This window comes from Strongyloides ratti (assembly GCF_001040885.1).
Source record: "Strongyloides ratti genome assembly S_ratti_ED321, chromosome : 2".
NCBI lineage: Eukaryota > Metazoa > Nematoda > Chromadorea > Rhabditida > Strongyloididae > Strongyloides > Strongyloides ratti.
The window spans coordinates 16,238,588-16,251,302 of record NC_037308.1 but is presented as its reverse complement, the minus strand read 5'-3'; the positions used below and the strand labels follow the sequence as shown (position 1 = coordinate 16,251,302).

The 12,715-nt window shown below is 21.4% G+C and overlaps 5 protein-coding genes across 5 annotated transcripts; 2 read left to right on the top strand and 3 right to left on the bottom strand.

Annotated features, from left to right (window-relative positions):
* Positions 1-1,454: 1,454 nt before the first annotated feature.
* On the top strand, positions 1,455-2,749 carry SRAE_2000513500 (G protein-coupled receptor, rhodopsin-like family and GPCR, rhodopsin-like, 7TM domain-containing protein; the record flags this gene model as incomplete). Its single annotated transcript, XM_024644108.1, has 2 exons — positions 1,455-1,807; positions 1,891-2,749. 2 exons carry the CDS (start codon positions 1,455-1,457, stop codon positions 2,747-2,749), a joined length of 1,212 nt encoding a protein of 403 aa, XP_024509701.1.
* Positions 2,750-2,857: 108 nt separating this feature from the next.
* On the bottom strand, positions 2,858-4,069 carry SRAE_2000513400 (Serpin domain-containing protein; the record flags this gene model as incomplete). The annotated part of the gene is made up of 2 exons (XM_024644106.1): positions 2,858-3,592; positions 3,677-4,069. The coding sequence occupies 2 exons, from the start codon at positions 4,067-4,069 to the stop codon at positions 2,858-2,860; spliced, it is 1,128 nt and encodes a 375-aa protein (XP_024509700.1).
* Positions 4,070-4,930: 861 nt separating this feature from the next.
* SRAE_2000513300 (Pleckstrin homology domain and Pleckstrin homology-like domain-containing protein) lies at positions 4,931-6,192 on the top strand (the record flags this gene model as incomplete). Its single annotated transcript, XM_024644105.1, has 3 exons — positions 4,931-5,797; positions 5,848-5,938; positions 6,047-6,192. The coding sequence occupies 3 exons, from the start codon at positions 4,931-4,933 to the stop codon at positions 6,190-6,192; spliced, it is 1,104 nt and encodes a 367-aa protein (XP_024509699.1).
* A 162-nt stretch (positions 6,193-6,354) lies between these two features.
* Positions 6,355-6,795, bottom strand: SRAE_2000513200 (Transthyretin-like family-containing protein; the record flags this gene model as incomplete). Its single annotated transcript, XM_024644104.1, has 1 exon — positions 6,355-6,795. One exon carries the CDS (start codon positions 6,793-6,795, stop codon positions 6,355-6,357), a length of 441 nt encoding a protein of 146 aa, XP_024509698.1.
* A 712-nt stretch (positions 6,796-7,507) lies between these two features.
* SRAE_2000513100 (Poly [ADP-ribose] polymerase 2) lies at positions 7,508-12,602 on the bottom strand (the record flags this gene model as incomplete). Its single annotated transcript, XM_024644103.1, has 3 exons — positions 7,508-8,961; positions 9,003-9,643; positions 12,508-12,602. The coding sequence occupies 3 exons, from the start codon at positions 12,600-12,602 to the stop codon at positions 7,508-7,510; spliced, it is 2,190 nt and encodes a 729-aa protein (XP_024509697.1).
* Between the last annotated feature and the right edge of the window lie 113 nt (positions 12,603-12,715).

Here is a 12,715-nt window from a genome sequence, read left to right as displayed (position 1 = left end):
AATATTTAGCATCATTATTATATTTTTAGTCAAAAATACATTTTCTTTATTGGTTTTTATGTCCTTATATGAGTTAACTATTAATTTAGAATATTTAATAGAGCATATAAAAAAAAAAAGAAAAATATCATTTGGATATGTATAAAGAAAATATATTAATACGAAAAATTCATTTTTAATATTATTTTTTATTCAGGTATATCATAAAAATATTATTGTAAATTGATTTCCTCTTGAAGCCAAAAAAATATATATATTTATATTTTCTTTTTTAATAATTTTTATATTTTAATGTTGTAACAAACTATTTATATTCTTTATTATTATCTTATCTTATAATCAATTATGTCTCTAATAAATGGTTTATAAAATATAAGTTAAAAATAGGTTATTTAAAAAAAAAATATTTTGATAATATTTCATAAATATAAATAAGACATATAAACTTTGTATATTTGCTATCTAAAAAGTTTATTTCCACTTTTTTTAATAAATACCATCTAACTTTCAACAATTTATTGCTTTTAATTTTTAATGAGAAAGCTATAGTTGGAAATGAAATTTAAAATGTTTAGAAGAAAAATGATAAGCTTTTTATAGTAAAAGCGAGATTGAGGAAGATAAAAAAAAAAGTTTTATAACATAAATAAATATACAATTTTTTTCATTTAACAAAATCAGATTACTGTAAAAGAACCATTACATATTTAAAATCATACTTTAATTAAATAAAATAAAAAACTATTTAATCTATTGTTTTAAAGATATTTTATATTCTAAATCAAATATTTAAAACCCCAAGAATGTTGATAAGATATTTATTTTATCAAATTATAAGTTTTTATTTTTTTTATTTTTCTTTCATTAAAATTATTTCATTTTTCTCTCCTCCTTCTCTATTTAGAATAGTATTAATATTGAAAATAACATTTATTGTTGAAAATTTAGTCATTTCAGGAATGGCATTTATCTAGTATAATGTTTTCTAATATTATATATGTAGATATGTAAAATATTGTCTTTACGCCATCCGATTTTATTAAATGTCATGATAACTACATTGCTTTTATATCTATTATTTATGTTTATTCAGGGTAATAAAATCACATTATATATGTTCTTTTAATCAAGAACCTTAAAAATAATTTTATATTATTAAGATTAAAAAAAAAAACTTTTTCCTTCTTTTTTTTTTTTTAACAATAAATATATTATTTGTTATAAATTTAAAATAAAACATATTTTGTCTTTATTTTAAAGTTAATTATATTTATTATTGGAATAATTTGCTTTAATGTTTAAATTATGCATAAAAAAAGTGTAAAGTACATTATGTTTATAGTTTGTAACATAATTAGTACTTTTATATTCATATAGTTCATTATTTTTATACATTATAAAAATATATAGTATTTAATAATTTTTTTTTAAGAATTTTATTAAAAAAAAAAAAGATGCAACAAAATCCATTTTATAATGTATGTCTAAAACCAGAACAACAAACAGTTGCCGGATCATTATTAGAACTCCATTTGCAGAGATATTTATTTCCATTACTGTCTTTTTGTGGTATTCTTGGAAACTGCCTAAATTTAACAGTTCTCTTTAATAAACCGTCATCATCACGTTCAAATATGTTTTTATCAACAATGGCAATGTCAGATATTATATTCTTAGTATTTATATTGCCTTTCTCTTTAATTAACTATCCTATATTTACTTATAATTATTATTTTCGTCTATTTTATTTTCGGACAAAACTTCATTTACGTGCTATATGTAATTGGTGCTCAGCCGTCACAATATGGTAAAAATTTAAATAAAGAAAAAAATTATATATATATATATTTTTTTTCTTTTTTTATATTAAATTTTAATTACCTATTTTAGGTGTGTTATAGCTGTATGTACAGATCGTTTAATAGGTATTAGAAGGCCTTTAATGGCTCGATTATCATGTAAAAAGTCAATTTTAATAAATATATTTATAATTTTCACAACAGGGGCATTAACATTTTATCAACATTTAGAATATTATTGCCCAATTAGAGAATATTGTAAAAATACTCAAATATTAAGTATGTGCAAAAATGTTAACACAAAAGGTCCATGGTTTAGAAATGGGACAAATCCATACAATTTATGGTTTATTAAATTTATAGATTATAGTATTTATACAAATGTCTTTGTTATTGTTATATTTCCAATAATAATTTTAGTTATATTAAATGTATATTTGTTATATACTTTAAAAGAAAGAACTAATAATTGGAAAATGTTAAATGAAAAATTAAATAGTGGATCAAGAAAAAATAAGAATGATTTATTAAAATTACATAGAATTGAGAATCGTGTAACGATAACTGTTGCATTAATTGTAACAACATTTACATTTACAAATGGTCCTTCAGCTATAATGACATTGATAAAGACTGTCTCGAGTGTTTCACATAAAAATAGAACATTTGTTTTATTTGATTTATTAACGAATGCCTTAGTTATTTGTGGAAAAACATGTAATTTTCTATTATTTTGCCTATCATCAAAACACTTTAGAAGTCGTTTAATTGCATTATTTTTAAAAAAAATTCATGTAAGAGGAGAAAATGTATCAGTTCATTTATTGGATTCAAAATTTGAAATATCAAGAAACTTTCATATAAATAGATTAAGTAAGTTTTTTAATAGAAATAATAATGAAAAGATAAAAGATGGGAGTTTAGGAAAATTAAGTAGGAGTATAGCGTAATAAGAATACCAAAAATCAAAAAGATATATTTAATTAATAATAATTAAAAAAAAATATATGATCTCATTTATTTTATATGTTTTTTTTTTTTAATTGTATATTATATTTTTACTTAAATATACCAGAAAAATAAATGTTAAAATTGTTATCTATAATATAAAATGAAAAAGCATGGTCTGCACGAAATATTTTGACTTCACCATCATTTATCTCTGCCCCACTGTAGAGGGATAATCTTATAGATGTTATTGCAGCTGCTTCTGTACCTGTTTCAGTAATTTCAATTTTTGCTTTTTGTTTAATTTCATCTATATATAATGCTGAATTATTTGTAATTTCACTAAAATTAGAATCTATCTCATTAAAAGCATCAACAATTCCAAGATTTTTTAATATAGGTGTAACATTAATTGATGATTGTATATCAAATTTTGGAATCATAACTTTAATAAAAATTTTTTCCATATTATTTAAAGCATATTCAAAGTTATCTATTGATAAAATATTTTCAATAAAATTATCATGATTATACTTATTTTTTGGTAATATAATAATCATTTTCATATTTTTTCCTAAATATGGTAACTGAACTAATTGAAAATAATTGTTTTCAAAATAACTAAATTTATTCTCCAATGACATTATATAAACTTCTTTAGTTTCATTTGGTTTTACATAAAAGGGTACTATTTTAGTATCAGTTTTCTCAAATTTTACATGCCAATCACCTTTAAAATACAAAGCTGATAATAAAATAAATTTCATTCTAATGCTAATCTCATTTAATTCAATAATTTTTGGAATATTTCCATTAGTTGAGTTACTAACAATATTATTAATTTTCTATAAAAATAAGTATATATATACAAACAATTTAGTATAAAAATAAAAATATATTTTGGTTTAAAAAAAAAAAAAATACATTACCTCTGTAGAATGGGGGATATCAGAAAATTGTATTTGTTCTATAGATCCATTAAAATAATTTCCTATTAAATTTTTATAATTATCATTAATTTCATACTCATTTGTTATAAATCCTTTATTGAAAGATTTTAAAATTACAAATAAATTATCATCTTCCAATTTTTTATTTATTAAAGAATAATAAGAAAAAATTTCTTCTCTTGAAAAATTTGGTGAAACAAGATTTTTAATTTGAATTTCAGTGTCACCTTTAGATCCAATCAAAAGAATAACTAATGATAGAATTAAAGAAATAGGAGAATATACAAATGAATCATCAAATATTCTATTAACTTCTTTTAAAATAGTAAATGACATTAATATTTGATCACCGATAATAGATGAAGTATTCATATTTTGATTAAAAAAATTATATTAATATATAACATTTAATTTAACTTTTAAATAAAAGAAAAAAAAAATATTTTTCTTTTAATATTAATGTATATATATAATTGTTTATTAAAAAAATATATATGTATTTTTTAAAAAACATTTTAAAAATATTTTTAAAATAATTACACACTTTGTTACTTACTATTATGAGTATTTTAAATATAAGAAACAAAGAACAAAAAGTATGTATATTTTTATGTTATGTATTTTTTTTTTCTCTTTTTTTTTTATCAATAAGAAAATGTCTTTATACCAAAAACAATTATATAATCTTGAATGATGATAACAAATATATTATATAATAATAACACATTTTAAAATTTTATTATAATCTCATATATTTCATGTATGATGAAATATTTTTAATAAAAAAAAATAAGAATTATATTGTATGGAAAAGTATTATTATAATATGATAAACTATTTTGTAAGTAGTTAGAGAGTATATATAAGCATAATACAATCATAATACATTATATGTCAGATGCATAACTACTAACTTAAAATTGTTAGTTTTATAAAAGTTATTTATTTTATATTATTAACCTGAAAGTTAGCATTCTAATTAAATTTTTATATAATAATTAGTTTTTAATAGTACAATACAAATACAATTGTATATTAAAAATTTTATAAAAATATTTATTTTATATTTCTTTTATTATAATTAAGATCATATTATTTATATATATTTTAATATATCACATGTCTATGTGTATTCTATTCTCACCATAGTTACTAACATACATTAATTTTTATCGATAAACTCAATTTTAAAATTATTATACTTAATGTATTATATTTTAATTTTAGAAAAATATGAGTGATATTAGGAAACTTAAAGAAGGTCCTATTCTTAGATATAAGTCTGGTTTCCTTTCCAATAAATGGAAATTAAATCATGCTGTACTTTTTTCTGACTCAAGATTAGAAATTTTTGATGAAAAAGGTGATTCAAAACCTAATACTTCCATTTTATTAAAAGATGTTGTACCATATATTTGTGTTGGTCAGATGGTTGATAGAATGCCAAAAAAAAGACCAGAAGTTCCAAAAGGAAATACTGTTCATCATATGGTTGGAATTGGTATGGATCCCAGAGCAGATACTGTTCATTTTATTATGTTTGAAAGTGATTCTGATATGGAGGAATGGTTTAATCAAATAACAAAAACATTACCAAAAGTTGAACAACCTACTGGACCACCACCACCTGGAATTCAGGGACAAAATGTACAACCTACTGCTCCACCACCAAATTATAATGCTGGAGGACCTTCATATGTACCACCACCAGTTTATCCATCTGGACCACCACCAGTAAGACAAGGTAATTCTGGAGGTTATGTTCCACAACAATATATAAATAATCAACAACCAGCTTCTGGATATGGAGGTCAACAAACTGCTTATAGTGTTCCACAACAACCAGGAACAAATGTTATTATTATTGATAGAGATTCGGGACAAAGAGGTGGTGGTAATGTTGGTTATAATTCTGGAGGTGGTAGTGGTTTTGGATCAGGTTTTGGAAGTAGTGCTTTAGGATTTGGTGGAGGAATGTTAGCAGGATCTTTACTTGGATATGGATTAGGAAGTATGTGGGGTGGTCATCATTCATATGGTGGAGGATTTGGTGGTGGATATGGTATGGGACCAGGTTATGGAATGGGAAGTTATTATAGTGTAGGTTTAATTAATATTTAGTAAAAAAAATTAATTTTATTATTTTTTAGGATAATGATACTAATATAACAAACAACTATTATGTTAATGATAGTAATACTACTAATTATAATGATCCATCAAATAGTAATGCTGTAACAGGTAATGACGACACTTCTACACCCTTTAATCAACCATCTATTGATGATGGAAATGATGATTATTATCATAATGCTGATACATTTAATAATGATATGGATGATGTTATAGATACTAATAATGATTCGTATGCTGGAAACGATGATTATTATCATGGAGGTGCTGATGACAGTTATGGTGGTGGAGGATATGATGATTATGGTGGTGGAGATGACTTTGGTGGTGGAGATGATTTTGGTGGAGGTGATGATTGGTAAAAGATAGAAAACAAAAAGAAGAATGAATAATTAAATTAATTAAAATGTTTACTATCAAAAAATATATTAAAATTATTTTATTATAAGATTTGTAATTAAATTTAATTACATTTTAAAGTAAGTATTGTCAAAGGATAATTTAAAAAAAAATAATACAATTTTTTAATTTATACAATCTCTACTTTCACCAGATATCTTTCCAGCTAATTCAATTCTTCCAATATCATAAAAGTTTGTTGCTGTTGAACCAGAATTTATATAATTATCTGGAATCCAAATTGTAAATTTTCTGTAACATAATTTTTGAAGAACATTATCATTACAATTATGATAAATATTTATTTTAGCATCAATTGTAAGTAACTCAGATTTTGTTCCTGATAAAGAAAAATATCCTTTAGAGTCAGTTGTAGTTTCTGCCATAAAATCATCAAGATCTATACCAGAATCATCATCATACATTTTTATTTTAACATCAGTAGCTGGTTTTCCATTACAAGTAAGGTATCCTTTAGCTCCAGCTGCCTGTGTCCTTCCAATACTTTCTACCAGTGTTGATGATATAAGAATAGCAATAGTAATATATGTAATACCAAAAGACATTTTGTAATAATTATCATATTAATTCACGCTTTAAATAGTAATTAGAAACTTATGTCAATATTTAAAAATAACCTAAATTTATGATTACTTACTTAAAATAAACATGTATCATAATATAATTAAAATATCTTTTTTCTTATTTTTTTTTTTCTGTTATGTTTAACATTATATATAATTTTAAAATGAGTCATAAAATTTACCAAATAACTATAAATTCTTAAAATAAACTTTATTATATTTACATTTTTAGTAAGTTTACATTTCCTTAAAAGATGAAAAAAAAATTTAAACAACTGTAAGTTAAACATATTGAAGTAGATAAAAAATGTCATAAATTAATTTTAAAAATGTTTTAAATTCACGCAAAGTCAATTACATAAGTAAATACTTTATTTTTTTTTTAAATATTTTCTCCCCTAATCAAAATAATTTTATCGTTAATGACAAATATAATAAATTAAAATTTTTATTATATTAACATTTTTTCTCTATTGTTTTTGTTTGTTTTTTTTTTTTTTAAATTTGTTTAAATAAAATATATTATTATATACTTATTATTTAATTTTTTTTTTGTTATTTAGTTCAAAAATATTATATATAAATATTATAATTCAACAAACATTTTTTAAAAATTAATTTATATATATGATCAAAGATAGAGCAAAAAAAAAAATTAAATTTAGAGATTTTTTCTTGTATATCTTCATTGTAATTATTGATTAACAAATTCTAATTCAACAAGGTAACGGAGACGTACTTGGTCTGTATTGTAAACAATATATTCATTATAATACAAAGTATACTCATCAGGTTTATAAGTTTTATTACTAACTATTGGACCATTATATAAAACAGAACCATTTTCAAGTTTTATTTCTTTTTCAGGTATCATTTTTCCTTCTCCTTTAACTGAATGTTCATCTTTTTGAAGTTTTTTGGAAGCTTTATAATCTGGTTGAAGTTTAACATTTTGATTACCAATAGCTGCCTCAACTAAAGCAAGAAAACCAGTTTGGCCTGGTGATGCAAAACAATAACCAATAGATTTTGATGAAAGATCAGCCATGTATATTCCTTTGTCAAACATATATCCACTAGATGGAGCTTCTTTAGGAGCAATACGAAGACCTTGTGAAAGAATACCATACCAATTAGTAACTCTTGATCCATGCCAAAGAAGTTTTCTATTAGGTATATCTTTAAGAAATTTCTCATCTTCAGTTTCTCTTTTAACTTCAAATACATTTTTAACATTGTATTTATACCATGTATGTGTAGGTCCTTGAGTATTTTGAATAACATCCTCAATTATTTTTCTCATTTTATTTTTAGGTGAAAGAACTTTAAGTCCACATTTCATTTTATCATAAAATTCATCAAGTGGATTTATAGCTATCTCTTTCTTTGGTTTCTCTTCTTTCATAGTTTTCATTGTAGCTTCAATATCCCAAAGTGTATCAAGAAGTTCAATTTCTTTTTTTAAATCATCAATTGTTTCAATTAATTTTGGTTTTTTCATACCAAAAAAATGAGGAATATTTGTATAATACATATCAACAGCTTCAATAATACCAGCTTTATTCTTTGCCGTAATAGCAGTTTCAATATCCTTTAAACATTCATATCCAGCAGTTATTTGATTTTTTGATAATTTTCCAAGAGGCATCTTATCCAAATCAAAATTCATCTCTTTTAATGTACTTGCCATTAATTTAGTATCACAAATTAATTCCATTACTCTTCTAACAGATTCTTCAAGTTTTGATTCTGGAATATTAATTGTTTCACTTTCATCTTCTGAATTAACCTCTTCACCTTTCATTTCAATAGGAAAATATTTTTTAGGTTTTTTTTCATATTCAATATGTCCCTTGTAATCTTGTCCTGTTTTATTTTTAAATTTATGAAGAAAATTATTTATTGTATGGTTTTGGTCACCATTTTGTAAATTACATTGTCCTGAGAAGCCTACTCTTCCCCAACGTTGAAAAAATGAATACTCTTCAACACCATTTTTTTTTAAAACTTGAAGAATAATAAATTTATTATTGTTGTTGGTGACATCTGTTTGATTAAGTGTAATACTGTATGGACCTAAATCTTTGTCCACAAAAACACTCCACCCAACTTGACGAGTGGTGGCAAATGCATCAACTGGCATTATTACTAAAAAAAAAAATAGTTATTTTTAACAACAATTAATTTACCTTTCTTATTTTTATCACATTTTTCAGTATCAGAAATGTTGGCTTCAATTTTAGCCGCTTTCTGTTTTAAGCCAGAATCATCTTGAGTATCATTTTTTTTCTTACGACCTCTAGATAGTACTTTTGTGGGTGGATCTTTTGATGATTTTTCTGGATCAGTCTTACTTGTATCATCAGTTGATAAATTATCACTTGTACTATGATCACTAACATTTTTTTTTTTAACATCTGAATCATTTTTTTGATCAACTTTCTTTTTTCTTTCTCTTAAGGATTTAGGAGCAGGTTGAGCATCATCTTTTGTATTGTCACTTTTTAATGATGATTTACCATCATTTTTTGTATCTGTATTTTCAACTTTTTTATCATCTAAATCAGTACTAGAATCTTTTGTTGATTTATCTTTTGGTCTTCGGTTTCTTGTAACTTTAGAAGAAGAAACAGAAATAAGTGTATCTTTGTTGTCATTTGTATCAGAAGTAGCCTCATTGGTCTTTTTTTTACTAACATTTGTAACATTTTTAGAAGAATTTTCTTTTTTTTTCTTTGTATTTTTTTTACTATCATTATCACCATCTTTTGATTCTATAGTCTTATCAACATTTCCTTTTGCCCTAGAGCGTGTTGTCATACCAATGGTACTCATTCTAAAAAATAAAAATTTAATTAAAAAAAAAATAATTAAATTTTTTAATACATATTTTAAAATTTTATAATATAAAAAAAAATCAACGACGTGATCTTTTAAAAATGATCAATAAAAATTTATATTGTTTGTCTACAGGAATTTATAAATAAAAACTATAAAAATGGAATAATGTATTTTGTTGGGAGAAAAATCTTTAGTAAAATTTAAAAAAAGTATAATGTTTTTTTATGTAAAAAATGTCATTAAATTAACTATTAATAATAATTTTTTTTATGATATCTTAGAAGAAAAAAAAAAGTATCTATTTGCAGGTAAAATAATTATAAAAAAAAAGATGCAATCGATGAAAAGTATTGGAGGTAACTAAGATAACCTTTTTAATTAATAACAAAAAAAAAATGTTTATAAGAAAAGTATAATAAAAAGGAGTAAGATACAATCAATTGATGTTTGAACATCGTTTTTGTAGGTAAAGTAAAACTAATTTAAAGTTACCATCAAAATTTATCAACTTTAAGTAAAAAAATTTTTTTTTAGTATTGTATTTGAAAAATTTTAAAATTATATAAAAAAAAGTAAGACATCTTGTTAAAATTTATCAATAAATATTAATGTTTAGTACTGTTCATATTGTTATACTAAATATTTATTAAAATATTTGTGTAAGTGAATTAGTTTAAAAATTTTTATATTTTATTGATAAGGTACTTTAAATTTCTTGATACATTAGTCATCTTTAATTGTTTGTTTTATTTAACAAAATATTTCCAAATATTATATGTAACAAAAAATTCAATATTTTTTATAGTAAAATTGTAAAATGTACAACTGATATAAACTAATTTTGAAGTAATATTTTTAATTACTATTAATAGTAATATTAAAATATAAGAATGTCTATTGTTATTTCATTACAATTAACTTAAAAAAGAATACAATGATTATTTTTTTAATTGTTAAAATTTTTTAAATAACAATTTAGTAATGAGATTTTTGAAATAAGTAATAAAATAAATAACAATTAATCTTTAAATATTTATAAGAGGATTGAATTGTTTTTAATTTTTTATTAAAAATCCAATTACAAAATAACAAATTTTTTTATTAATATAAAATTTTGTTTAAATATTATTAATTAATTAGATATTTGAATTGTATTATAAAACCATTAATTTAAATTTAAGTTAAATAGTATATATTAATAATTACATAGTATAAAATAAAAAAAGATTAATAAAACTAATTGTTTATTTATTTTTTAAATGTTATTTATAGAATGAGAAGAATATATAAGAAGTACAGATTATTTAATTTTGTTATTGTTAAATTTTATCATGAAAACCGTTTCATTTTTAGCTACAAAAGAAGAACCAGCTTTTAAAAGATTTTTAATTATCACTACATTATCAATAATTTTAATTACTCTATGGATAATATATTTTATTAAACTTTTTAAGAAGATACTTTCAAGAAAATATAATAAATACCAAAATTCTTTTTACTATCTTTTAATAACTGTATCAATAGTAGGAATATTAAGACATATTATTACATTTTTTCATACACTTATTCCATTAACTCCCAGTCTGAATACAATATATGTTCCTTATAAACCATCACATGGATATGGAATATTTCATTTTTTCTTTTATTACATAAAATTTGCTCATTTTGTAGCAACAATAATGTTTCTCCTAAATCTTTATCAAGCATTTGATGAAACAACAACACTTCTTAGTAATAAAATATATTTTGAAATTTTCGGAATATTAATAGTACCATTACCAACTGTATTTTATATTTTTAATAGTAAAGGACAATTTCAATATATACGTATGTGTAATAATATACAATCAAATTTTATGATTCTTAGAATTACAACAAAAAATAAATTAATTAATTCACTAAAAAATGTCATTCTATTTTGTTTTATTTTTTATTTTCTATATTCTTTAATTTTTATGGTTATTATTGTTAGACGATTCATGAAAATGAAGAAAAAAGAAAACAAAAAAAGAAAAATGATATTAGTTTTTTTAATTGTTGTATTACAATATCCATATTTGATAATTAAATGTTATCAATTATGTCTTGGAAAAGGTTATAATTTAAGTTTTTTTCATATGGGAATTTATTTATCTTTTACAAGTTTATTTGCAACATTATTGCCAATTATATTTATACTTATTGTTGATAAAAATTCACGATATTTATTTAATTTTAATTAAAAACTTTTTCATAGAATTCAAGTTATATAACATTATATATTTGGTCTTATACATAATTAAATGAAATTGTAATTAGTTATAAATTAATGGAAAATTTATAATTCTTTTATTATAGTATTTTTTTCTTTTCATTAAAATAAGTAAGTTCTAAAAAAATATTAATTTTTATTTACAGATTTAATATTTTAAAGAAATATTTGCTCGTATTTAATATATATTGAAAGTATAAATAATAAATGATAAACAATATTAAAATTTTATAAAAATTTTAAAAATAAAGATAATAAAAAGGTTATTTGTTTCATTTTTATTTATAATATTTTTTTTTGAATGATTATTTTTAGTAATAATATTTGTCAATTGAATGATATAAAAATTAGGACATGCCAATTAACATAAATACTTTACATATAACAATTATAAAATGTTAATTGTATTTTTCATAAAAAAAAGTTTTCTTATTCAATTTTAACATCCAGGTTACCATCATTTAAATAATTGTTTTTTTTTAAATTAATGGAGATTTTTTTTATCTAAAAATGTCAATATCTAACATTCTTAAGTTGAGATTAATGTTTAGTTATCTTAGTTTATACCATATCTAACCATATCAGTCTTCTGCTCTAACCATAATAAATTTAGATTACCATAAACTTTCATCTGAATACCTTCCAATTTTTTGTTCAATGTTATTCTCTTCATATCATACCACCTCTTTGTCATTGAGTCAAACTTTCTTCAAAGTGTAACAATATTGTTTTGGTTATCGTTCTCCTAACAATTTTTATCTTTATTAAAATAAGTATACATAAATATAATAATAAAGTTTATTTAAA